Source organism: Ictidomys tridecemlineatus, chromosome 11, assembly GCF_052094955.1.
Source record: "Ictidomys tridecemlineatus isolate mIctTri1 chromosome 11, mIctTri1.hap1, whole genome shotgun sequence".
NCBI classification, from domain to species: Eukaryota; Metazoa; Chordata; class Mammalia; order Rodentia; family Sciuridae; genus Ictidomys; species Ictidomys tridecemlineatus.
The window spans coordinates 21,083,224-21,108,739 of NC_135487.1; the positions used below are offsets into that span (position 1 = coordinate 21,083,224).

At 36.3% G+C, this 25,516-nt stretch overlaps 1 protein-coding gene across 28 annotated transcripts in view; it reads right to left on the reverse strand.

The window, feature by feature from the left end:
• Pum1 (pumilio RNA binding family member 1) overlaps positions 1-25,516 on the reverse strand; it is a 120,380-nt gene that overhangs the window by 46,025 nt on the left and 48,839 nt on the right. For 14 of the 28 annotated variants that reach the window (XM_078025778.1, XM_078025777.1, XM_078025773.1 and 11 more), the window contains 4 exons: positions 16,746-16,854; positions 15,614-15,792; positions 5,908-6,074; positions 3,676-3,946 (listed from right to left, as the gene is read on the reverse strand). The exons of 4 other annotated variants lie outside the window; for them this stretch is intronic. In XM_078025778.1, coding sequence (XP_077881904.1) covers positions 3,676-3,946; positions 5,908-6,074; positions 15,614-15,792; positions 16,746-16,854 — 726 coding nt within the window. The remainder of the gene's footprint in view (positions 1-3,675; positions 3,947-5,907; positions 6,075-15,613; positions 15,793-16,745; positions 16,855-25,516) is intronic. 10 more of the 28 variants (XM_078025783.1, XM_078025782.1, XM_078025781.1 and 7 more) reach the window with 2 other exon arrangements.

Here is a 25,516-nt window from a genome sequence, read left to right on the forward strand (position 1 = left end):
CTCATTGAAGGAAGCCAAAATCAAAGAGCAGATCTGCAGCAAAATATGTGCCACTATAAATCAATGTTTTGAACCCCCACAATCATTATTAGTATCATCTGAGACTTGTTCCTGGTTCTCAAGGGCTCAGTGACGTGGACCAATTACCAAAAGTCTCCTTGTCTTCTTCTATACTTTTCTAGTCTACAGTCTACCTGGGACCACGCCGCCACCATTCCCATTCTCCATACTTTCTTCTATTACTGGCAAGGGTATACTTTTCAACTGTCTTTTCAAGTTTCTCTTGATCCTAATTGAGCTCTCCTCTGTCTGGTAATATTTGTGATCAATTAGATTAGCGCATAATTCCTCAAATATTTCACAACTGTTTCATACAGATAAGGACACAACAGTGAATAGTTAATTGATTAATATGGGCAAGAGAATGTCTAAAACTACTTCTATGTAACAGCGCCCATGCGCCTATACACACACACACACACACACAAACGGCTGGGTGCAGTGGCACATGCCTATAATCCCGTGACTCAGGAGGCCAAGGCAGGACGATTGAAAGTTCCAAACCAACCTCAACAATTCATTGAGACTGAGTCTCAAAATAAAATGCAAAATGGGCTGAGGTTGTGGCTCAATGTTTGAATGCCCCTGGGTTCAATCTTTGCACAAAACAAAACAAAAAACATCATAATTATTACATTCCTCCTTAAACATGTTTTGTCATTGCCTATAAGGCAGCACAACAGAACTGGTAAGACACAACACTATTTACTAAACACATTTCATCATTTCTCTTCAATTTAGACTCCTAGTCAGGCTGACCACATCTCCACTATCTGCTAAAGATGTTTCTGTTAATTTCCTATTTCTAGCTTTAGTTTTACTGTTTCCTACATGAAAATTTCATTCTCCTATCTAAACAAGTCTTTCAAGAACAGCTCAACAAACACTTCATCCACCAATGCTTCCTTCCTCAGAGACCAGAGCACACTCTGCTGTACTCTAAAGTTCCCAGGACATATACATGTAGGGTCTCGTTACTCATCATCAAGTGCTTCCTTGCACTATTTGAATGACTAGATGAGTCACAATCACTGAAATAAGAGCAAATAGCAAATCCTTCCACCATGTAAGGAATCTTGCTGTATTCATGAAAGATACACCTGGCTACAGATGAAAAGAAATGCTAGCTAGAGATTATAATCTACAGCCCACAACCTGTGATCCCTCTAAACTTCCCACAAAACTGTGTCAAAAAAAAAATGTAGTTTTTATGACAAAAGGGACCTTGGCTTTTGATCAGATGGCAACAGAGCAACCCTAAAAAGAACAAGTTCTGATCTAGGAACTTGGATATCATATAGTAATATTATATTATTGGATATTACACAATAACTTTCCAGTAATTCCCCTAAGTATACTATGGTCATTTTTCAGGTTCAAATTTTAATTTTGGGAAGTATATTAAATTCAGGAGAAACACAGAGATATAATAGTTCCCTGAAAATTTAGCAAGGCACAGAATAGTTCTTGCTTTCAAGGAACTCACAATCCAGCACGGGCTATCAGACAAAGAATCACAACACAAGGCAGAACACAGGTAACTCCTTTTCTGGAGGAGATACAAAGTAAAATGAAGTTTAAAGCAGGCCGGCATGAAAAATTTTTGGTTTGGAGATAAAGAAAGGAGGTTAACAGTGCTAGACCTTGAAAAATTAGGATTTAAATTGGAAATGGAGAATGGAATAAAACATGATGAAAAGCAATAGGAAGAAAGATCGGAAGGGTAAAATGTAAGAAAATGCACCAATTTCCAGTAGAAACTGAATTCTTCCTTCTAAATAATGGCTCTCTATAGGAAGCTTTGGGAAGCTGAAGTTCTTTAAGATACTTTGAAGTCTTGGGACAGTGGTTTCCAGGTATGTTATTAGAGTGTCCAGCAGAAGAATGGGTAAAACAATCTACGCACCAAAAAAAAACAAAAAAAACAAAAAAAAAAACCAATACTGATGGCCCATGGGACAAAACGACAATGATCACATCATATGACAGTGGTGTAACTATAAATATACCCCTTGCCACATCAGCTAGTATAGTTATGGGAAGCCAGAACCCCAACAACAGATTAATTTTCAAAATAATGATGCTTAGTGCTAAAATAGGGCACACAGTAAAGCCACTCCTACTTTTGTATTTCTAAATAAGATAATTTTGTTATAATCAAGCTAAACACTTGTGAGTTTCTGTTCAAATCCCAATAATTATCCAGCCTCCCAAAACCTGAAAAAATTATTTTCAAACCAGAGATCAATAAATCAAAAAGAATTCTAATTCCCCACAGTTAAGTGAAAAAGAGAACCAGATTTTTGTTCGTAAGAGATGAAAGACAAATTCTTCTTAAATAACAAGGGTGAGGTTGGGTTAGACTGGAAATGGAAGCATTGAATCAATAATGGTCATAAAGAAAGGCACAGAAAGTTGATAATTTTTATCAAGATAGGCCACCTGCTAGGGATCTACAGGGAGTGCTTGCAGTTAACCTCTATGGGAAAAAGTCTGCTAATTAAAAACTTAGGGTTGGGGGTGTAGCTCAGTGGTAGAGCACTGACTCAGCATATACAAAGCCTTGGGTTCAATACCCAGTACTGTCTTACCTCCTAGCCAAAGAAAATTTACATAGACATACACATTCACATTATTACACAAATAAATTTCTTTTGGTAAATTTCATATACTTAGCTTTGTTATCTAGTTGTCTTATCAATCAAAAATCTACTATTTATGACAGAAACTAAAGATAAAACTAAAGATAATCTCAAAAGACCATAAGCTCATTTCCCAATAGAAACAGCATTTGTAAACTCCAGTCTCTTAAAACTAAAAGTCTATATTTATGTTCCAGTCAAAAACTAAAGAGTAACAGTAATTCATGGTCCATCAAACTGCTTTTGTAGTACTCAACAAGATGATGAAACTACATGCTCTCCTTTTATAGTTCAGACAGCTGATTTTTCTTAAAAAGAACCAAACAGAAGAATCACTAAGCCCTCAAATTAGCCCTACTGTGCCTTCAAAAGCAGAAAATACACATACAAAAATTTCCCGGAAACATTTGAATATAAGAAAAGGACTAAGTAATTTCACTACAGATCTAACAGAATTATTTACATGTGTTTTCCTTTAATCACATTCTAACTTTTGAAGGTACCAGACTGTTACCAGTGTTATCTACAGTAACTAACTTAAAGTCAAGACTGATGAGAAGATTTGGCAACGCACTCCTGATGGTGGTAGGTAATAGCTCACTATTTTAAAAACAAAACAATCCAGAAGCATCACAACAATATATATCTTCCAGGAAAGTAATTTAGCATCTCAGAAGGTTGTGATCCAAGGGGTAAGGTCACCTCACCCAATCTCCAAGTGATGAAGAGAGAGAAGAGCCAAAGGAAATACACAAAGAGCAGAGTGCTCTCTTGCCAGTTAACAGCACCATGAGAACTAGCTTTTGAAGGGAAAGACAGAATTTATAAACCCCCACTTCACTGTAAGGATTAATAGGGCTGGCTAATGACAATCTAAAATCATGTCACCCTCCCCCATCCCCTCATTTTAAGAAGCTGAATAATGTGCTGGCTGGAGGGAGAATAGAAAGGGTGACAGAGACACACACAGTACCTGTTGTTGAGAATTGTAGTCAAAAAGTCCCACAGTTGCTGCTGCTGAGTCCACAGGCACCTGCGTGCCTGAATAATCAAACTGAAGAGGCTCCATGCCCACATGTTCCATGGGGTCCAAGGGGACACTCTGGGACTCCATGTTGGAGAAATCCTCCACAGGCTTGGCACCATTGGTGCTGGTCAGCTGCGCTAAGCCCTCAGAACCATTCTGGTTTGGACCCAGAAGATCCACTTCATTAGCAGAGTTCTGGCAATTACCAGGGGTACGGCTAAACAGAGAAAGTAAAGGGCATTAAACCTTATTTTGAGCAGGGAAGGACACTATAGCAACCCCATGTTTAAGGACAATGTCCTTGACATAGCTCATTATTAACAATGTTTAAAGCTATTTCAACAAAATACCCAGAGAGCCTTTATGGTGCTTACAGGTAATATCCTCTGAAATGATGCTTCTATTGCCTGCCTTCCCACCTTCCCGCCCCTTAAAATTACATTAAATGCTATTAGTTTACAATCCCTTTACCAATAAGTCCATATTTCAGGAATATATAAATTGAAAGAATTGCTGCCTGTGGCAACCATGAAAACACAGGTACCTACCAAGGCACACATAGTAAAATATGGCCCCCAAAAGCAATATCTACTCTCGTAAATATAAAACCAACGCGAGAAGTTGGTTTCTAGGAGAAATTCCCAATCTCAGAGTGATTGGTATTACTGACCAATGGTAAACTCTCTTTCCCTTCCAAGAAACCAGAAGCAGACCATCTCAAAATAGTAAAAACTAATCCATTATTTATGATATGTCCCTGATAACAAGATAATTCTTAAAATCAAAACTGATAAAGGTATAATTTATCATCCAAACCAGGACACATCAAAGAACCCCCCACCAAAAAAAAGCACTACTACATAATTACCTGGGACATAGTTATAAATGAGTCCTATTCTAGGTATCCTGAGATATACCACCATGCTATGTACGGAACTGCAAGATGACAATATCTACAATCAAACTAACATACAATGTCGAGGGAATACAGCAATGCCCTTCATACCTAAAAGGAATCATGTAGGTGGTACATATATATACCATCACCACTTCTTCTTCTACTTCTCCCCCTCCTCCACCTCCTCTTCTTTCTCCTCCTCCCCCCCATTAAATATCCCAAAATATTGCTATTGGATGCTTGAAATTCAGGGTAGAGAGACCACCTGAACTCTGAAAGTCCTTAAGAAAATGTTTATCACCCTGTGCATCAGATTACATTCAAATACTATAATTCTATACACATTTAAGATAATGAATTAGAAATATTAATCAACTGGCATTTGTTCTACAAATGATAAAAAAAATACATTTTAATTTTGACTTTGGTAGATGTTAGGATGGTGTGTGTGAGAGAGAGAGAGAAGGAGGGGGGTGAAAATACACACCATTAGCTTCAGTCTGGCATTAAATTACTGACCATATATCACTAAATAGTGACTTTTACAGATTGTTAAAATTATGTACCATAACTAAAGTTATCATGCATAAAGAAGAAATATCTGCCAACTATAGAAGACAAATAATACTGTGTATATTAAATCACAAGGTAAAATCTGCTAATAAATCATAACCACAGAAGGGATGAGAGGTATCCATGGAAGGGATATGTTTAACAACAAATCACTTAAGCCACATCTCTGGATATTCAAAGTGAGGAAGGTGATACCTCACCCACCTACCTCAAAATGATCTTATGAAACTCAAATGAGGTAATGCATGGATTCACAACTATTCTTCTAATGTGTCAGAGGGATATGACACACTTTCATTAATAACCACAACTCTTTAATACAGTAATATAGGAGAAACTTGGGCAAAGTTCCAAGGTACCTATCCCTGGTGATTTTGCCATTTGAGAATTACTGAGATGATCTTTACAGGATAAGAGACAATCTTAATGAATCTTCAAATTTTATCAATCATTTGTATAGAGTAAATTCTAGAGCTCTATACAAATGCAAAATCTACCATTTTGGCAAAACTTCAGGCAATAACAACTCTTAAAAAATTCCACCTTACCAGCTAATTTACATCTTTGGGCATGGCCTATACTAGAAGCAATTCTTAAAAAGGAAACATGATGGGGGGAGGCGGGAGGAGTAAAATACAAGTAAATCAAAACAAACAAAAACCCACAGCCCCCATTTTTAAAAAATCAGAAGTGTAAAACATACAAACCTAAAATCTTTGACGTCTGCATCAATCCCATTCTGCACTGGTAAACCATTGGTCTTGTCCATCACATCACCCTCCTCCTTCAAATCTCCTAGCTTATCTCCATCAAACGTACCCTTGTTCTTCTTTTCACCTTTGTCGTTTTCATCACTGTCTGCATCCCTTGGGCCCTGTTTAAAAAATAGCTTCAGCTTCACTAATCATCATCAACTAACAGTAGTGGGCAACCACTGTGGACACCAGACTACACTAGAGGCTAAGCAGAACAGGAGAGTGTCTTTCAGACATTACAATCTAATTAACAAACAACACAGAGGCAGGAACACCGCAGAAAGTCTTGCCAAATGGGGGAGACATACATATATTTACATTACAAAGTTTAAGGACAGTCTTACCATACCCAAAGTCCCCACCACCCCCACTGGTTTTGTGTTTGTGTGCTCATTTTGCTTTTACCCTTTCTGTCCAAAAGCCAACCACAATATTCTATCTTTTGATCCCGCTTCTCTATTTTCAAATCTACATCTACATAATAGCTAGATTCACAAAATAACACCATGATAACTAACAAAATAGAGGGAAAGTGTTAATAAGCCCATAAAATGGCACTTCCTCTTTATCTTAGGAAAATCCCTGTTTACTTCCAAATAGTGAACTAGCTGTGGTCTAACACTGTTTCAATTCAGTTTTTCTCTTCTGGATCACAGGACACATCCACTGTCAATTTGTACCACCACATCCCAGTTTCACCCTATAAAACATAGGGCTCTCTGATCAATTCACTGATGGACCTTAACTTTAAAATGTTTTAAAGCTTCAAAATAAACAGACCTAAAAAATAAAAATAATATACCTGTTAAATTCTTTTCATGAAAGTACTCTGCCATCTTCCACTACCTGCCTATTTCGAGGCAAATTATTCTTGAGATAAGTGGGGATATTCTGAAGCATTTGCTACAAGATAATTTATATCTGAAATGTTTCAAATTACAAAGCTTAAAACACTGAACCTAAAAGAACTGATCTGGTTCAGAAACAGTTATATCCTTCCTGCCTTCTAAGGAAATTATGTCTCCTACTCCTAACATCCGAAGTTAACCCCTGAACACAAAGTAAATTCACCATGATTTTCAAAAGGAAAAAAAACTCAGACAGTAGCTTGACAGGACAGAAAATTTTAAAGAATCTTACAAAGAGTACCAAGCAGCCTTAGCTTTTAAAAATTAGAGGGATGCAATCTTGCTATTTCCCACCACTGATTCCTGGTTTAATGAAGAAAAATGTGCAGTCCAAATTAAAGCTGATGGTATAAAGCAAAACCAATCAACAAAGAATGAGAGCTACTTCGCAGAATTTCCAGTCATCAGAAACAATTGTGAACATGCGTCTGTGGGCAGGGACAGGTCCATAGAGTTAAAATCACTAGATGTCCTCAGGGTAGTTCTTGGAAATCACTGGCCTGGAAAGATTAACTCAAGGATCCTGATGTTAGACATTCTGACTAACTTAGAGCCCATTTTACTTTTAAATCATGCTATATTCAAATATGATACAGAAAAAGAAAGTTTTCAAGGATAATATGAAAAAAAAACACATAAGATAAGGCACTTAGAAAGGATATAAAACTTAGCTTCATGTGACATCAAGATGGTAAACAACAGCATTGGCAGCCATGGAAATGAGCCTTTCAGAGTAGAATCTTTCAAGTTTGGACTGCTGTTGAATCAAAGACTGAATAAGCACTACACTGAGATCCCAAAGCAAAGTAGTAATGACAGAGCTCTAAAGACAAAAACAATCTTTTAAGATAACCAGAAACAATACCTTTCTTCACACTTCAAAGACAAAGCTGACAGAAGCTATTTATTTGTTCGTTCTCATATCCCTAGCATTAAATAGAGAATCTGGCAGAAGCATAACGAATATGAGTTTAAAAAATTTATAAGAGGACCAAAAAAAAAAATACTACAAAACTATACTACTAAATATGAAGTATCCTCCTGGTATCTTTATTATAATCAAATATTATCCTAAAAGGTAGTAATGTGGTAAAGATAATAAATAATACTTCCTGAATCAGAATCCATTAATGTCTAAAGCAAAAGAACATTACAAGGATCATCCCACTGCCACTCAAAAGGAATCTTCACAAATCAAAATCAACTCCAATATTTCACAAGAAGTTTAAACATCTACATGTAAAAACTCAAAGGAAAGAGGACAAAGCAGCAGTATCAAGTTTCCATAGGCAAGAAAACTGGTGGCAGAGGATATTCACTGGCTAAATCAGTGCTCTACATTATCTTTCCTCAGTCATCCTATGCAAGGCTTGCTTAGGATCTGCTCACCCCTCTACAGCCTTACCACTAATAGTTTCCTTTTCTATTATACTGCCAAACACTTGTTTTTCAAACCATTTCCCTGGATGCAGCTGCTTTTCAACAATATTGTACAATACATTCCTGCAAAACATTGCACCCTATTTCCCACTCAGAATAAACTACCAATGTGTCAGCTGAATGGTAGGTTCCTTCTTTTATAGGGAAGGAATGAGAGATGTTTCCATTTCTTAATCTGGACAGCTATTTTCATTTTGTAGAAATCCATGATAATGAACATTTATGACTAGTATACCTTTCTGTACATGGGAAATAGTTCAATTAAAATGTTACATAAGAGCTAGGCTTATAACTTAATGGTAGAGCCTAGGCTTAGCTTGCACAATGCCCTGGGTTCAATTCCAAGAACTGAGGAATAGGGCAGGGGAGGTGAACAGAATATATACATTTCTCACTTAAAAAGAAAAAAAAAAACTCAATAAATCAACAATAGTCCTCAATGAAACTCACTGGCTGTCAAGCCTGACTTCTGAAACAAATCTGTCAAAGTCTATTATTAAAAGATAGTTATCAGGTTCAGGATTATAGAAATGGCCTCTTAGGAATGTTGAGATCCTAGAGAGAACAAAAGAAGGATACACATGGGCTGGTAAATTTTATATTTTACTTCTTCTTAGATATTTTAAGGTAAGGAATTCACAGCTATATGGTCTTTCAGAAAGTACTGACACAGTGCACCAAACCTATATTCTATCTCAACAGCTAACACTTACTGGTCACAGGACTTGGACAGGTCATTTAATCTCTGAGTCTTAGTTTTCTCATCTATAAAACAGGGATAATTTTGTTTAATAAAGAGTAGTTATGAACATAATGAAATAATGCATGTGTATACGTCTTATGAAATTAAGTCATTTTATACAAATGTAACATAATGTTAGTAAAAGGGATGCACTGGTATGGTATTTCTTATGTAACAATATGTAAGACAGCAAGATTAAAAATTTCAAATATCCCAATTAAGTGGTTTAGCTCTCAAATCCACACGTAGAGTCAATATGGCCTTCCCATGGCTACATTTTAACAGTGCAGTGGTTCTATAGTAAGAGCTGATCATCAGTCTTTTTCAAAACTTATAGGTTCTGTGCACAGAGATTCTGATTAAATTGGGCTGTTAGAGGCTCCAGCAAATGTTATAAAAAGTTTTTCCTCCAATAACTCTGATAAGCATCCACAATTGAGAAATGACATAATTAAGTCCAACATAAAAATCAGAAGGCAAGGCTTATGATTTGTTTTGTTCTGTGTTTTGTTGTTATTGTTGTTTCTTTGTTTTTGTTTTTTGAGAAGGAGTTACATATTTTCCAGTACATAAGTGTGTTTAAATTCCTATTAGGTAAATGAATGAAAAAATAAGTAAGGATTAATAGCATGTTACTATGGGGCTTCTTTTAGAGATAAATGTTAACCCAAGTTATAATGCTCAAACACAAACTCCAGTGATACTCAAAACGCAAGTGTCCATGCTGAAATTCTTTAGGGTAGGACCAAGAAGGTCAGGATGAGGTTCCAGACTCCAACAGAGATGGAAGACTATGTTTCACTGCCACATATCAAAGAGCTGGGAGAAAAGCACACATAGGGAGAAGAACCACATGTTTTAGATCAGAAGTCTATGTGCTTATGGCTCACATAAAAGGAATAATATAATATAATATAATATATTCCTTAACTGTGAACCCACTCAGAAGAAGTGGAATTTAATTCCTCCTCTTACTGCAGTGATCATAAGACAAAGTTCCACATGGCAAAAATCACATTCAATGCAATTAGGAATTTTCTTTTTTAATGAATACTTTTGAGTTATCAGCTTGACTCACTGAACATAAAAACCATAACAATGTTAACTAAAATACTGGTTTCTCCTGTATGCACTTAAGTTTTTCACAAAATGCAAAAAAACCTGAAATGCCAAATTCTTTTAAAGTACAATAGTTCACAGTTCCACTATTAATGAAATATTTCAAGAACTAAAAAATATGAGTAAAAGTTCTAAATTGGCCATTTAAAAAGAATTCTAAATTTAACATGTTAAATGTAATCATAGCTAGGCATGGGTGTGCGCACTTGTAATCTTAATAACTTGGAGGTAAGAAAGGAAAATTACAACTTTAAGGCCAGCCTCAGCAACTTGGCAAGGACCTTGTCTTGAAATAAAAATAATAAAGGATTGGGGGGGTGTAGCTCAATGGTAGAGCATTTGACTATCATGTGTGAGGTCCTGGGTTCAATTCCTAGTATTACAAAAAATAAACATGGTCCTTTTATAAGGAACACAACTCATAAGCCAGAATAGCACAGTAGAAAGCAATACTGTTCTGAATTGAAATTAAAACCAAAGTTTGAACCCAGGCCCTCCATGTTTCTTAATATTGAACTTGTTGGGGTTTTTTAAAAATATTTTTTAGTTGTCAATGGATCTTTATTTTATTTATTTATATGTGGTGTTGAGAATTGAACACAGTACCTCACACATGCTAGGCAAGCGCTCTACCATTGAGCCACAATCCCAGCCCCTCGAACTTGTTTTTCTCATGTATAAATTAATGGAGACAATACCTTAAAGGATTGTTCAAGGGGTTAAATAAAGCAATTCATAAAATTACAACTTTTTCTTTTTCTTTCTTCTCTTTTTCTTTCTTTCTTTTTTTTTTTTTTTTTGTATGGGGGATTGAACTCTAAGGCACTGGATCACTGAGCCACATTCCCAGCCCTATTTTGTATTTTATATAGAGACGATCTCACTAAGTTGCTTAGCATCTCGCTTTTTGCTGAGACTGTCTCTGAACTCGCAATTCTCCTATGTCTGGGATTACAGGCATGTGCCACCCTGCCCAGCACTACAACTCATTTTTTAAGGAAAAAAGAAAAATCCTTTAAAAGTGTCTTCCCCAATTTTTACCCACTTCCTTTTTCATGGAGGGATAGTGGGGACCTCAATCCCACTTCCAAAGGCTTAAAAACTGCTCAACATCCTGTCCCCTAGACTCCAAAAGAAACTATTCCGGTTTCCAGCTCTAATAATTAAATGCTTTGTGCAACAGGATTTTCTGAAACTTGTATATGGATCAACCTGCCACCAACTATACACTTCATCAAATCTGAGGCACAATCATTTTGTGTGCTCCAAAAAAAAAAAGGGGGAAACACTAAAAATGATGGATGACATACTATCACTTGAAATAAGCATCCCAACTTGAGAATGAGCAAAAGTTGAGGAATACAGACTGTAGAACACGGCCTATTCCAGGCACTGAATACAGAATCACCCAATTCCTGATGTGCAGAAAGATAAGAGCGGTCACCTCTGCTGTGATATCCATGAATAAAAAGAAAACATCTTACATATGGAAAGTGATGTTTGTTTTTATTAAAGATAAAGACCTCCCGGAAAAAAGTTGTTTATTTGTTTTTTAAGTTATCTAGTCAGTATATAAAAACCTGAAACTAAAATAGAGCATGTGATTTAAGGCATGGCCAAATCAGAAGGGACTATACCTTGTATGTTTCTCATAGCCTCCTAATGACGTAATCCTCCAAGCCTCTTATTGCAGTGCTCATCAAACTTAATATGCATATATATCACTGAAGCATAGTATCTGAACAAAAATGTAGGTTTTGATTCAGTAGGTGTCAGGCACGGTCTGCATTTCCAACATGCTCCCTAAGGACACTAATGCTATTGGTATATTGGCTCTGAAGAGCAAAACTTTAGAAGGTAAAGCATTTCCATATGTATTACATAGTCACACAAATTAAGACTTTCTTGGGTTTTATTTACCCCTATTTTGTAGATGAGGAAATTAAGGTACAACTGAGACTCAAATCCCTCATTTCCATCTGTAGTACACTGTCACAAGTTTTTATACAAAAATCAAAATAAAGCAGCAATGGTTACCTAAAATAAATGCAGTGAACCTCAGAAAAGCAAATTATCAAGTTTTATAACCCAAACGAATTGCTATAATTGTGGATGCATCCTCTGGGTCAGAAAGCAGTCACTCTACAGAACAAGTAAAGGAAAGGTGTGATTTTTAAAGCACTTTCTTCTACAAGGTTGGAATGGTCTTTGCCCTAACAAAACTTTAATATGGTTTTCTCATTTCCCTAAACACCATAAACCAACAAGGTGGAAATTATGATCCACTGTTCAGACTGCTAGGCATCAACCTATTTGAAGATCAGCTGGCATTCAAGAAGACCAACAGCAAGCTCCTTAGATGAGCAATTTTAACCCAGGCCTCAAAAGAGAGAAAAAAAAAATCTATCTGATTTTTGTAACTCTCCATACTAGGTTTGGAATTGGAGAAGCCATGTGTCTTATACCAGGAATAAATAAAGGATACAAAAAGGAAAGGAATATTAAAGACTTGATTGGTATTATGAGTTTTCCTACTATTCCAGTGAGTATTGCTCTGAAGGTTGGGATTCATTATGCACAATTATAAGAATTTACCTTAAGTGCTAAGATGATGATTCTTATTCTGATTTATCACAGGAGCCAAAACTACTAAACTGAAGCCATTTGTTCAATCAAAACAAACTCAGGAAGGCTCAAGGAAGGTAGACAAAGAGCCAAATACATTCATTTCAACTATAAAAGAGGAAACCTCGCTGAAAATAGAAAACCTTTGCAGAATAGATTTCTTTAGTTATGAACCATCTTCACCTAAAAAGTTCAAGTCTTGGTGATCTGTGTCACAGCTAAAAATGCCCTCTTAGGACTCACTTTGAATCTACAATTACTATGCCATCAGAGATAGTGTCTTCAGCTCTTGGGGAAGTAAATCGGAGTTTCTCCATGGCTCACTGGAAGTCATGTTTGTAGAATCACTCAAAAGGAAAAATAAATGAATGCTGTTACCGATAAACTACCAAGCTCCACTCTTTAGAAAATTATCCACAATAAGCAAATATCCCATTGTCCCTCTTCTCTGAACTCAACACTTTGAATGAATGGAATGGAATGGGATGGAATGGAAGGAAGGAAAGAAGGGAGGGAGGGAGTTAGAGAGGAAGGGAGAAGGGAGAAAATGCTCGCCTTTTTCAAGAAGATGCATGTGTACCATGACAACCATAAAGTGATTCAAGTTTCCATGCACATAACTTTGATTAGGTGTCATCCTGATCAACAGGCAGAGAAAAGTCAATTAGGTATAAAATCAGTAGGATACAACCCCAAATGTGGTTAGTACATCACTGATCTTCAGGACTCCATCCACCAGAAAACTGTACATGCCAGCATGGTGGCTTGATGCCACTGTTCAGTCCTCGTTTAGCACTCTCTAAATGCAACTCAAAATATGGACTAATATTTCAATACACACAACCTTCCTTCTGAGAAGAAGCTAGAACACAGATTTGGAGAATTGTCATTAATCTGTATGCCTACCTCAGAAGCTTACTTCAGATAATTTACTTTATCTGATTGTTAGAGTTCAATCTTCTGACCTCATTTATCCTGAAGTCTCCTCTGCTCACAGTATTTTGAAACAGCTGAAATTTACGAAGTTTCCCCTAACAGCTAAGAATAGAACTCACCTTTACAAAAACAAATATAAGATATTGAATCCAAAATATTTAGTTTTTGTCATAAAAACCATTTCTAGTAAAATGTTCCTTTAACCAAGGAAAACTAGTGGAGAAACTGGCATTAACTCAGTCCCACCATTTTCTCTTCCTTCCAATCCCAATGAGTTGTCTGCCTCCTCTAAAATTCACTTTATCCAGGTGCATGCCTTATGGCTAATGCCCATGAACTAGAAACTGGCCACACAGAGAATTCACAGCCAGAGTCACAAAGATTCCAGTTCACTCCACTAACAACTCACTAATTTTTGTCCTCCAGCAAATACTAAAAGTTACAAACTGTGTTTAGAATGCAGCACTTCTTCTGCAGAACCTGTATTCATAAAATGAGGAAAGTGTGAGACCAGAAAGAGAGGTAAGCTGGAGAAGACAGTGAAAAACAGAACTCATTGTTCCTGTGAGCAATGGGATCAAGCCAAATAATCAAAGGGTAGAACTTCTTCCCAAGCAGCCCCTTGGGAAGGTTCCAAATCAAGAAGCGTTGTCTATCTGATACACAAGCTACTAAACCTAACTTGATCTTTGCAGGGTCAAAAGACCCAGAAGCAATCAGGTCAGTTTTAGAATGGCTAGTACTCAAGAACTGTATTTGACACTTGAGGAAGCTATACCCTTGAACTGCTTTTATTCTAAGAAGTTTGAAGCTACATGAAGGAAAATAAGACCATACTTCTAGTATCTAAGAACAGACACAGGAAATTAGAAATACTGAGTAACAAATGCTTTCAAACAAAGGAAGTAAGATAGTTGTGAACACAAAATTACTAATATGATTTAGAGAAAATACAGTCACGTAAATGCTTGCCATCTGGTGGTATTTGCCCCAAGTGGCTTTAAGAAGAAGGGGTTTTGGAAAGGTACCAAACAAATTGGGTCAGAAGCAGCAATACAGATTCATCATGTTTCTTGAGGCCTTCCTAGCTGGAACTTAGAACATAAAACCAGTCACAGAACAGAAAACAAGAAAGACTCAAATGGAAATGCATCTTAAGACTTCTAGCACTACAAAGTCAATGATATAAAGAAAGAAACAGTCCAGGAAAGGCTATCAAAGATGCTGGAGAAAACTGCCAAGATTTAACAGAAAGAGGCTATAGGCAAAGAGGCTGCTTTGGCTACCATTTAGCAAAGAGGTCAGTGGCAGTGAATTTTTAAAAACTACTGTAAATAAAGAATTATTAGAACATCTAATTTCCTGACAGGCCAGCTGTGAGAAACAAAGCTATTCAAGGAGGGCCAAAGGTGAGTCTATAATTAAAGCTCAGCTTGCAAAACAAGAATGATCCCACTTATCTGGTTCATTTTAAAGTTCCTTGGGTATCAGTAAATCACTGCTCTCAGATCTATAATTCCCCACCAATACCTAGCTTCAACTCATTTTTACATTCCCTCTCTTTTCTGCTTTTTTTGTTTTTTGTTTTAAACTAAGAATGATGTTTTCTGGTAAGCCAATGAACTAAGATATAGACTTCAGTTCTTATCTCACCTTACTAATAATTGGGTCGACCCCCTACCCCAGAAAAAAAAAAAAACTCTATTTTTCAAAGTTTAGTTTACATCTTACATCTTCTACTATACACTGAGCTCTATTTACAATGAAAATGTTTTTAAATACTCTGTAATTAGTGATGTGAGTATCTAAAAAACTAAATGGGCATGTTTTGCTTTAGGGGGAAAGAGAGAGAGAAAGAGAAAGGAACAAGTTCCTCAAGCCAACTTACAAATCCTCCTTTTCTTAGACAGGAATCGCCCGGGGATGAGCTCAACACATACTCCACCATGCTAACGCCTAGTCCCCCACTCTCCGATCGTGGGGACAGTACAGAATTGACCTCACTGTTCACATGGAAACTCTGACCAGGTCTTCTCTGCACCATGATTGGCTGGGAAACTGAATGATCTACAAAAAAGATACACAAGCATGATACAGTGCAGCCAGAGGCCCAAACAAATTATGAGTGATGTCTCATGGATAAACCAATGTCTGGGAATCAGGAAACCTGTTATGGTGAGCTGAGCCAAAATATTCTGTTGCGTCTTTCACTAAGTATTGATACTCTACATAAACTAAAGAAACAAAACACACCCCCTCATTTACCCAGGACAACAGAGGAATAGAGCAGTTCACATAACTGGTTCTTCTAACTGAGTGGATAAATTAATGTTTACCCCTTTCAAGTAGCAGCATTTCTTTAATATATTTTATTGGTAATATCACTAAAACAATGTGATTTTACTTCCCTTTTTAAAACCAATATAACTTTATCTTTTCTGATAAATTACTGGCATCATGAGGTTCCTTTCTAACAGTGTGCTATAAGCACATCAGATTTGGGGTTGTCTCCTTCCTTCCTAACATGTTTCATTTCTTTCTGCTGTCAGTGTCTCTACAAGTTCTCCCCATCCCTCTTCAGGGGTAGACTATCACAAGAATATCTATGCTCAGCGAATTTATTTGGCCCCAATCACATATAAAGATTGATCATCCCATATATGGTATACAGGGGCAAGATAGGAAGGGGGGACATAAACTTCAAATTGCAGGCAAGGGCCTTTCTAATTCCAAGTATGCTGACAGCAGTACAAAATAAAAAGTGATAGCTAAAATTATGGTCATTTTAAATAAGACCATTTCTATGTGGCTATCACTTCAGAAAATTTTGAAGATTTGATTTTGTTAATCGTTTTAATATATTACATCATATAAGCTCCTTAATGGCAGTTATACTACAGAACAGGACATTTGCTTGACATGCTTATGTCGCTGATGTAAAATTCATGACTTGCCAATTGCTGAGGAAAGGAGCTCTAAGACAGGCATAAATCACAGTACAGATGCTAGATCTAGATTACCTGATGTTCCCCAGGCACTGTCTCGCCATTGATCACCCAGGAATATTCCTTTTGGTCCATCTTTGCTGGATTCATCTGTTTCCCAAAACTTTTTACCTGGCAAGAGCTGCTGCAAATTAAAAATAATAGATGCTTTTAAAGAATTCATAAAGGATGAAAGTACAGCAGTCAACACTTTCTTTCAGACAAGGGTACTGAAGATATTCATGTGCCCTGAAGGTCTTTAATCAAAGTGTTCTGACTATACAGCTATGGTCAAAGCACTACTGTATATTTGGTAAAAGACATAAAAAGGTCTAAGGCAAAAGGGGACACTGATCAAACTATCCAATAGAGGCTCAGCATAAATATCTAGAATTATTCACTTAGCCTATGCCAAGATTTTTAAGGGGAAGGGAAGGGAAGCAAACTAATATTGGCCCTATTAGCTACTGCCTGCTAAGAGGATTCTTGTTGAATAAGAAAGTACCTACAACTATTAAAAAACTGCTAACTACATGTGTACTACCTACTGACACTGGAGCATGAACCCAGCTATGAACCCCAGCTATGGAATGCTAGAGGCAAAATTCACTTCTTAATACACAAAGATTCTATTCTGGAAACATTTCCCAACCACAACACTAACCTATTTCAAGATTTTGGAAAGACAGAAAAGTTTTCTGTCCATTATGAGAAAGGAAATAAAATCTCCTAACCTCTGTTAATTTTAACAATATTTCATACTATGCCATTTAAATGTCTTCAAAAATCATAGTTCTCAGAAATGTAGGCATCATTGCTCCTAAACCAATGAGACTTTAAACTAGTTTCAACCAAAGAAATGCTAAGCAACCTTCAAGCAAAATACAGTACAGTTTTGCACAAGATCAAAGCATCAGTGATAGGGAATTAAGAACTCTATCATTCTTGGTTCTGGTCATCGGCTTTACACACAAAAATGCCCCCTCTTATTTCCTCTAATTATGTTTTCAACTGCCATTACTTAAGACAGGAAACTAAGAAGTTTGAGTTAATATTTAATCATTGATTTTGAACATAAAAAGTCATACACCTAAAATTAAATTTCTCAGAGGAACAGAAAACACACACACACACCAAAAAGCACAAATATTTGCTTTCTTCCTTCACAATAAAAGATTAACTTTCCAATTTATAAGCTATACCCCAATGGTAATGAAAGAAAAACTAAACTCTGCCTACTAAAATGAATCCTAGTTTCCCAAACATAATTTCTATGTTTCTCAGCATAATTTTAACCTACCCTTAAATAGCTCTGTAATTCTGTCTCACAGACATGGGTTATTTCCCACACACTTTTCAGGCCTTCATTTATTTTCTAATAAAACAATATCATAACAATATCTGCACAGATGCCTAAGTTTTCCCAAAGAGAAATAGTTACAAGCAGCAGCACTGCATCCTGGTGTGCCTCTGGGGTCTGTTAACATATAAGGACTAAAGGAGAAGAGGGTGAAATGAGAGAGCCCAGATCAAAGCTAAGCAGTAGGCCAGGTAAGAAGGCATGACAAGAGGATTCCATTGCTCCTTGGGATATATTATTGAATTGTCCTGGGCCTTGCTTTTTTTTTTTTTTTTGACTTTTTTAATTGATGAAGAAAATATTTTTCAGGCTGCTGAGACAATGACAGAGATTGTCAATGAGTGTCTAACACAATGTCTGCCATATACAAAGTTCTCAAAAAATAAATTTGATGGCATCACACCTAGTGAAAATAGCTGTCAAATCACAGAAGAAATACTGAAAATTAACGTAAACTATGCAAGAGAAAATACTGAAGAATTTTTTTCTTGTTTTCATTTGGTAATGTCCTAGCCAAAGATGAGAAATAGTTTCCATCCTGACTGGTTGTACCCTTTCCAACAACAACAACAAAATAATAATAATTATTATTATTATTATTCTCTATTTTGAAGGGAGTTAGAGCAAATAGCAGTCCACATCCATTACCTCTTTGTCTACCCCCCCAAAAAACAAAGGTCAGCACAAGGGGTCACCTCATGAAATTTATATTCCAAAAAAGAAAGACAGAAAGAAAGACAGAAAGAAAGACAGAAAGAAAGACAGAAAGAAAGACAGAAAGAAAGACAGAAAGAAAGAAAGAAAGAAAGAAAGAAAGAAAGAAAGAAAGAAAGAAAGAAAGAAAGAAAGAAAGAAAGAAAGATAGAAAGAAAGACAGAAAGACAGAAAGAAAGAAAGAAAGAAAGAAAGAAAGAAAGAAAGAAAGAAAGAAAGAAAGAAAGAAAGAAAGACAGAAAGAAAGAAAGACAGAAAGAAAGACAGAAAGAAAGAAAGACAGAAAGAAAGAAAGAAAGAAAGAAAGAAAGAAAGAAAGAAAGAAAGAAAGAAAGAAAGAAAGAAAGAAAGAAAGAAAGAAAGAAAGAAAGAAAGAAAGAAAGAGGGACAGGAAAGAGAGATGAATAGAGGTGAGTAATTTAAACCACGAAGATTAAAAATTTTAATTTTTAAATGTTCATCCTTTTCCACACAAGCTTGGAAATTATTATTCAAAAGTTGGGTAATATCCTAGCACAGAACAGGGATATCCTAGCAACAGCTTCTGAAAATACCAATTTCCATTTGCAAATAGTCTTCTCCACAATTTATCAAATTGCCAATTCAAAGCAACAGCCTTTGAGCTCAAGGTTTCAAAGATGATTTCTAAGATCCTTTCTTTCACTACAGGTTGTCATAATATGCAAAGTCAGAACGAGCAGATGAGCAAATAAACAAAGCTGTTTCTAGGCTAAATTCTTCAAAAGGAAACAATGATACAGCAAACATGAAGAAGCTAAAAAGTGGAGATTCTAAGATGGGCACAGCAGTGCAAGCCTGTAACTCCAGCTAGTTTGCAGACTAAGAAAGATCACAATTCAAGCCTGCTGGACAAATTAGCGAAACCCATTTAAAAACAAACTTCAAAACTGGACTGGGGATGTAATTCAGGAGCAGAATGAGTGCCTAGCATGTACAAGGCTCTGGGTTCAATTCCCAGTACTACCGAGGGGACGGGAATTGATTCTACTTCAAAGTAGCAATCAAAACAAGTCTCAAAAGAATACACACGAGGGCCTGGGTTGTGGCTCAGTGGTAGAGCACTTGTCTAGCATGTGTGTGGCACTGGGTTCAATTCTCAGCACCACATATAAATAAATTAATTAAATAAACGTGCATCGACAACTAAAGAAAGTATTTTTAAAAAAAAATACACACCAATGAGCTCAAGTCCCTACGTTACCAAGAATCATCCATTTTTCCCAACATTAACAATTGATATAAATATAATTCTTCCGTAATCAAAATAAATCGTAAACAGATGCTAGAGGAAGCCCCCAAAGTACTAGAACTCCATATGTATTCCCAAAGTAGTGGTAGGAAGATCAATTAATTTTTATCAGTGAAAACAGCAGGGACTGAAAAGGCAAGTTAGGAAGAGATAAACAAAGGGGAGGCAGGAGAGCAGGATGGCAGCAATCTGAGAATGAGACAGGGAAAGAGCAGAAGTATGAACTGCAAGGGGTTCTGCAAATTGGGAAGGATGCAAAATAATGAAAAGAGGCACATGGGAAAAAACAGAAGCAAACTTAGCAAAACGCCTTTAAATATCTACATGTCTTACAGAGAACTGAGCACTTTAGTCTAAAACATACAAATCTACACAACTGCAGTAAGCAGCATCACAGATGACTCCTATCTAAAATCCCCTTCACTATAGTGAGCAGGACCTAAGTGACATGTTTCTAAAAAATAACATTAAGGCAAGTTATGGGTGTTGCTTTCACATATGCTCCATAAGTCTGAGGTATCCACATTGCTAATCCTCTTCTGTCTTCTGTTGTCCTCCTGCATGCTCACTTTGATGAAGGCAGCTGCTATGATGTGAATGACCCCAGAGAGAAGTTCATATAGCAAAGAACCAAGAAAGATCTCTGTACAACATTAGGATTTGGACAATCAAGATCTGGACCCTAACATCAAGAACATTAGTTTGGAGGCCAGACCATTCCCCAGTCAAGATGAAATGAATGCAGCCCCAGCTGAAATTGTGAGAGGCCCTAGTAAGGCCATGCCTGGTTCCTGACCTACAGAAACTGTGAGGCTTTGAAGAACTGCATTATTAAATGTTACATAATGTGTTTTATAGCATTAGATAACTAAACAACTGTGACTACGTGGAAGTGGTTTTGGATATTCAAAACATGACTTTACAGTTTTGTTTTCAAGAACAATTCTTGTTCCACTTCTCATACATCTAAATCCAAGTGCTAAAAGTAAAATGTGTTTTAATTTAGAAGAAGGTAATTACCTCCACCCTTTTCATGTTTTCCCCTACTTTATCTTACAACCCTTACATATTAAAATTGACTTGACTTTTAAAAATGCAAAATTAAATCAATCTAGACATGTTGCATTTACTGAGAATTAGTAGCAATCACTCATATTCAAAAGTTGATTAAAATAAAAACACCTAACTTCAAATGATTCTATTATAAGAAATTACTAAATTATAAAACAAAGTGAGGATGCATTTTCCAAACTATTTCAAATTCAATAGTAAGCCCTCTGGAAGTAGTAACATATAAACAGAATTGGGCTGGTTCACCAACCACTAACTATTAATAGGCCACACCTATATTAATAACCAAAAATTTAAATACTGCCAGCATATAGAAGGATAGTTGCTTAAACTTACCTCATCAAGAATTTGAGAATAAAGATTGTTTTAATTTTGTTGTTGTCATTTTTGCAATGGAGTGATAGAAACACAAATGGAACCCCGGGCATGCTGGGAAAAGCACTCTACCAATGAGCTGCAGCCCCAGACCAAGAATGTTTTTGACAAGACAAAAAGCAACAGATCACAAAAGAGGTTCACAAAATTCACTTTAATATTAGGCAATAAGACGACTTAAACTTTTACAAAAAAAAAAAAAAAAGACGACTTAAAGATCTGACAATTTTAAAGGAAGATAAAGGAATTAGGAATTGATACAAAAAAAAGAGAAGGAGATAGGAGCTGGGGCTGTAGCTCAGTGGTGGAGTACCTGCCTCGCATGTGTGAGACACTGGCTTCAATCCTCAGCACCACATAAAAAAAATAATAATAATAAGATATTGTGTCCATCTACAACTGAAAAGAAATATTTAAGAGAGAGAGAGAGAGAGACAGACAGACAGACAGACAGACAGACAGAGGGAGTCAGACTGTGCACTATATTATCCAATTGGCACACTGAAGAGGAAGGCTCAGGATGCAGGAATTAAGTTCATCCCTTTAAAAGCAATTAATACATCAAATGAGTCTGATTATAATAAACAATAATAAAAAGATTCAAATAAATTCCTTAACACTGACACTGCTTATACCAAGCAACTTCTTAAGAGAACTGATTTCATCCTCTAGCCAAGCACACGATCACTGAACACAATGATCTTGTTCAACTGAGTTATTATTTCTTCTCATAAATAAGTAAAATTTGTTATGATTTTTATACATTAGTCTCTTGTGGTTCTGGTTGAGGAGGAAGTTGATCCCATAATCATCACTGAAGTAGTAGCTAAAGTCCCTTTCAAAACCTAGAAACCAAGAGGAAAAGCTTGAGTGATACTATCATCCTCACCAATAAAACAGATTTTATCCTCTTGCTTGTAGCGCACTATTAAGTGTGATTCACAATTGCCCCACCAACACTGTTCTTAAACCTTGGAGAAAAAAAAACTCACACACACAAACTATTTATTCCAACCTGAACCACAGGTTTGTAAAGCAACAGAATTAAGTAAGCATATTTCATGAGAACATAATAGAAACTAATTACAAGCAATGCTGGCCATTTGGGAAATTATTACATTTTGCCTGGGAACAATGTTGTGCCATCTAACAAAAAAGACAATATACAATACCACACTTACACAATTATCTCATAAACTCTTACTAAAAGCCCTTTAAACACTTATGGAAATAAAAGTCTAAGAACATCAAGAACCTCTAAAACTTCTTATTTTAAAAATACAGTGAAAAGGGCTGAGTTTGTAGCTCAGTGGTAGAGCGCTTGCCTAGCACATGTAACACACTGGGTTCAATCCTCAGCACAACATATAAATAAATAAGTAAAATAAGGGTACTATGTCATCTATAACTAAAAAAAATTTAATAGAGTGATAAAAACACAAATGTATGCTCTGAAATCATAAAACAGCTATGTCAATTAAACCTCTGCCTTGGTGATCTTACCTAGAAAATGTTGTTAACATTAAATGTGACACAATTTGTAAAGGAAGAATACAACACTGAACTCATAGGAACAACCCAAAGATTCAACTACTACTTTTATTTAAGAGGAAAGCAGTGGGGCCAGAGTTGTGGCTCAGTGGTAACACACTTGCATAGTATATAAATAAATGAATAAAATAAAGGTCCATTGATATCTTAAAAAAATATTAAAAAAAAAAAAGGAGGAAAGCAGTAACCAAAAGACTTCACAGTACTCTGGTTTGCCAGTGAAATGTTCCTATGGACTCAGCCAGGAGACAACATGATCATCATCCAGGTCGCTCTACTTCAAATAATATAAGATAAACAGCCAACAAACACTACAAGAACCACGAGTGGAGCTGTGCGGAAACTACAGGAGGTGATTTACTGAGCTGACTCTACCAATACAAATATTCTATAGGGAAGAATCAATGAGGTTTTATGCTGTCTTAACACCAAATGGGCGTTCCAACAACTACTCTGCCCTTGAAAGGAATAAAAAATTAGTTTACTGCTTACACACTCCACATAGACTGCACAGTGCTCTGAGGTGCTACAACCCTGTGAGCGCCATCACAAGCTGAGTTTCACTCCAATGTACCCAATGCACAAGTCAAATGACTGAAATTTAACTAGCTGGTAAAACAGTAGAAGAAAAAATTCTTTTTGTATGAGAACATATTGTCATCATGCTGTCAGTACATTAAGAGAAGTTGGCATCAACTCAGAGAGGGACCTGAAATGAGGAAGTGTGATAATAACCACTGACAATCACATTTTCTATCCTAACCCATGACATAATTTCCAGAAGACACTTCTCAAAATCTTAATACCTGGGGCTGGGGATGTGGCTCAAGGGGTAGTGCGCTCGCCTGGCATGCGTGCGGCCCGGGTTCAATCCTCAGCACCACATACCAACAAGGATGATGTGTCCACCAACTAAAAAATAAATATTAAAAAAAAAAATTCTCTTTCTCCTCTCTCACTCTCTCTTTTAAAAAAAAAAAAAATCTTAACACCTAAGAGATTTATCTAGTCCTGCGACAGACTGGGGTGAAATCAAGTGAGTAGTATGTAAAGAGCTTTTGTAAATACCATAATCTACACTTATATAAATCACTACCAAAGTTTCATATGAAAAGCATAAATCGACTTTTAACAAGGTCCCTTCATCTACTGTTACCACAATTCTTTGGAAGAGCCTTGAGGCGTGAGTGCATATTTGTGTTCATCATGCCCATGCGTATGTGGACACATACATTTACATGTTAATATATCAAAAGTCATGTTGACCTTTAAATCAGAAAAACTTTTATATTTAATAAAGTTCAACTTCTTCTCTACCCGCCCCCCAAAAAAAGACTCAGTGCATTCCTGAGAATTTATCTCAACATTGACAACAACAAAATTCAAAAAAGAAAGCTAGGCCAGGCTATGTGGTACATACATGCAATTTACCCACTCATGAGGCTCAGACAGGAGGACTGAGTTCAATGTCACCATGGACAACATAGAGAGATTTCAAAATAAAGTTTTAAAAGTAGTGGGGAGTTTTGTGGGTTTAGTTCAGTGGAGAAGCACCTTTGGCTTATGTCCCCTAAGAAACCCACCCCCAAAAGGAAGAAAACTTGGCATTCAAAATATAAAAACAAAAAGTTGAATGCAAATTAAAATATCTAACAATTAAGTAGCTGTGGCACAATAACAAAATATTATATTTTAAAAGTAAAACACAAAATTACAAATGTAAACACTGCTTTTCTTCATGTAACCTTCCCTTGTAGATTAAGACAGAAAAGAAAAAATAAGGGCTGGGGACGTGGCACAAGCAGTCTCGTGCTCGTCTGGCATGTGTGCGGCCCGGGTTCGATCCTCAGCACCACTACAAAGAAAGATGTTGTGTCTGCCGAAAACTAAAAAATAAATATTACCATTCTCTCTCTCAAAAAAAAAAATTTTTTTAAAGAAAAAATAACAAAAATAGGTAACTGTTGGTACAATGGGATTATTACAAAACATACTTTTGTTTTGGTTTACAAGTGATTCTGTAATAAATAAAAATTGAGATTATGGTGGTCTGGAATTCGTTACAAATAAGGAACTTCTCTTCAATAAGCACATTTCACTTTAACCAACCTTTAAAATGACAGCTTAGTGGTAATTTTAAAGGAGCTCATATTGTACTATTTATAATAATTTTAATAATTAAGCTTCTAACTTGGAAGATTGCAGCATAAATAAGAAGTATTCAAAATACTCCTTAATGGTTTCATCACAAGACAATTATTTTTAAATTAACAATAAGTATACAGCCGGGGCATGATGGCACACGCCTGTAATCCCAGGGACTCAGGAGGTTGAGGCAGGAGGATCTTAAGTTTGAGGCCAGCTTCAGCAACTTAGCAAGGCCCCGTCTCAAAATAAAAAGGTTGGGGAGGGGATATGGGGATAGGAAAGACAGTAGAATGAAACAGACATTATTAGTATATATGT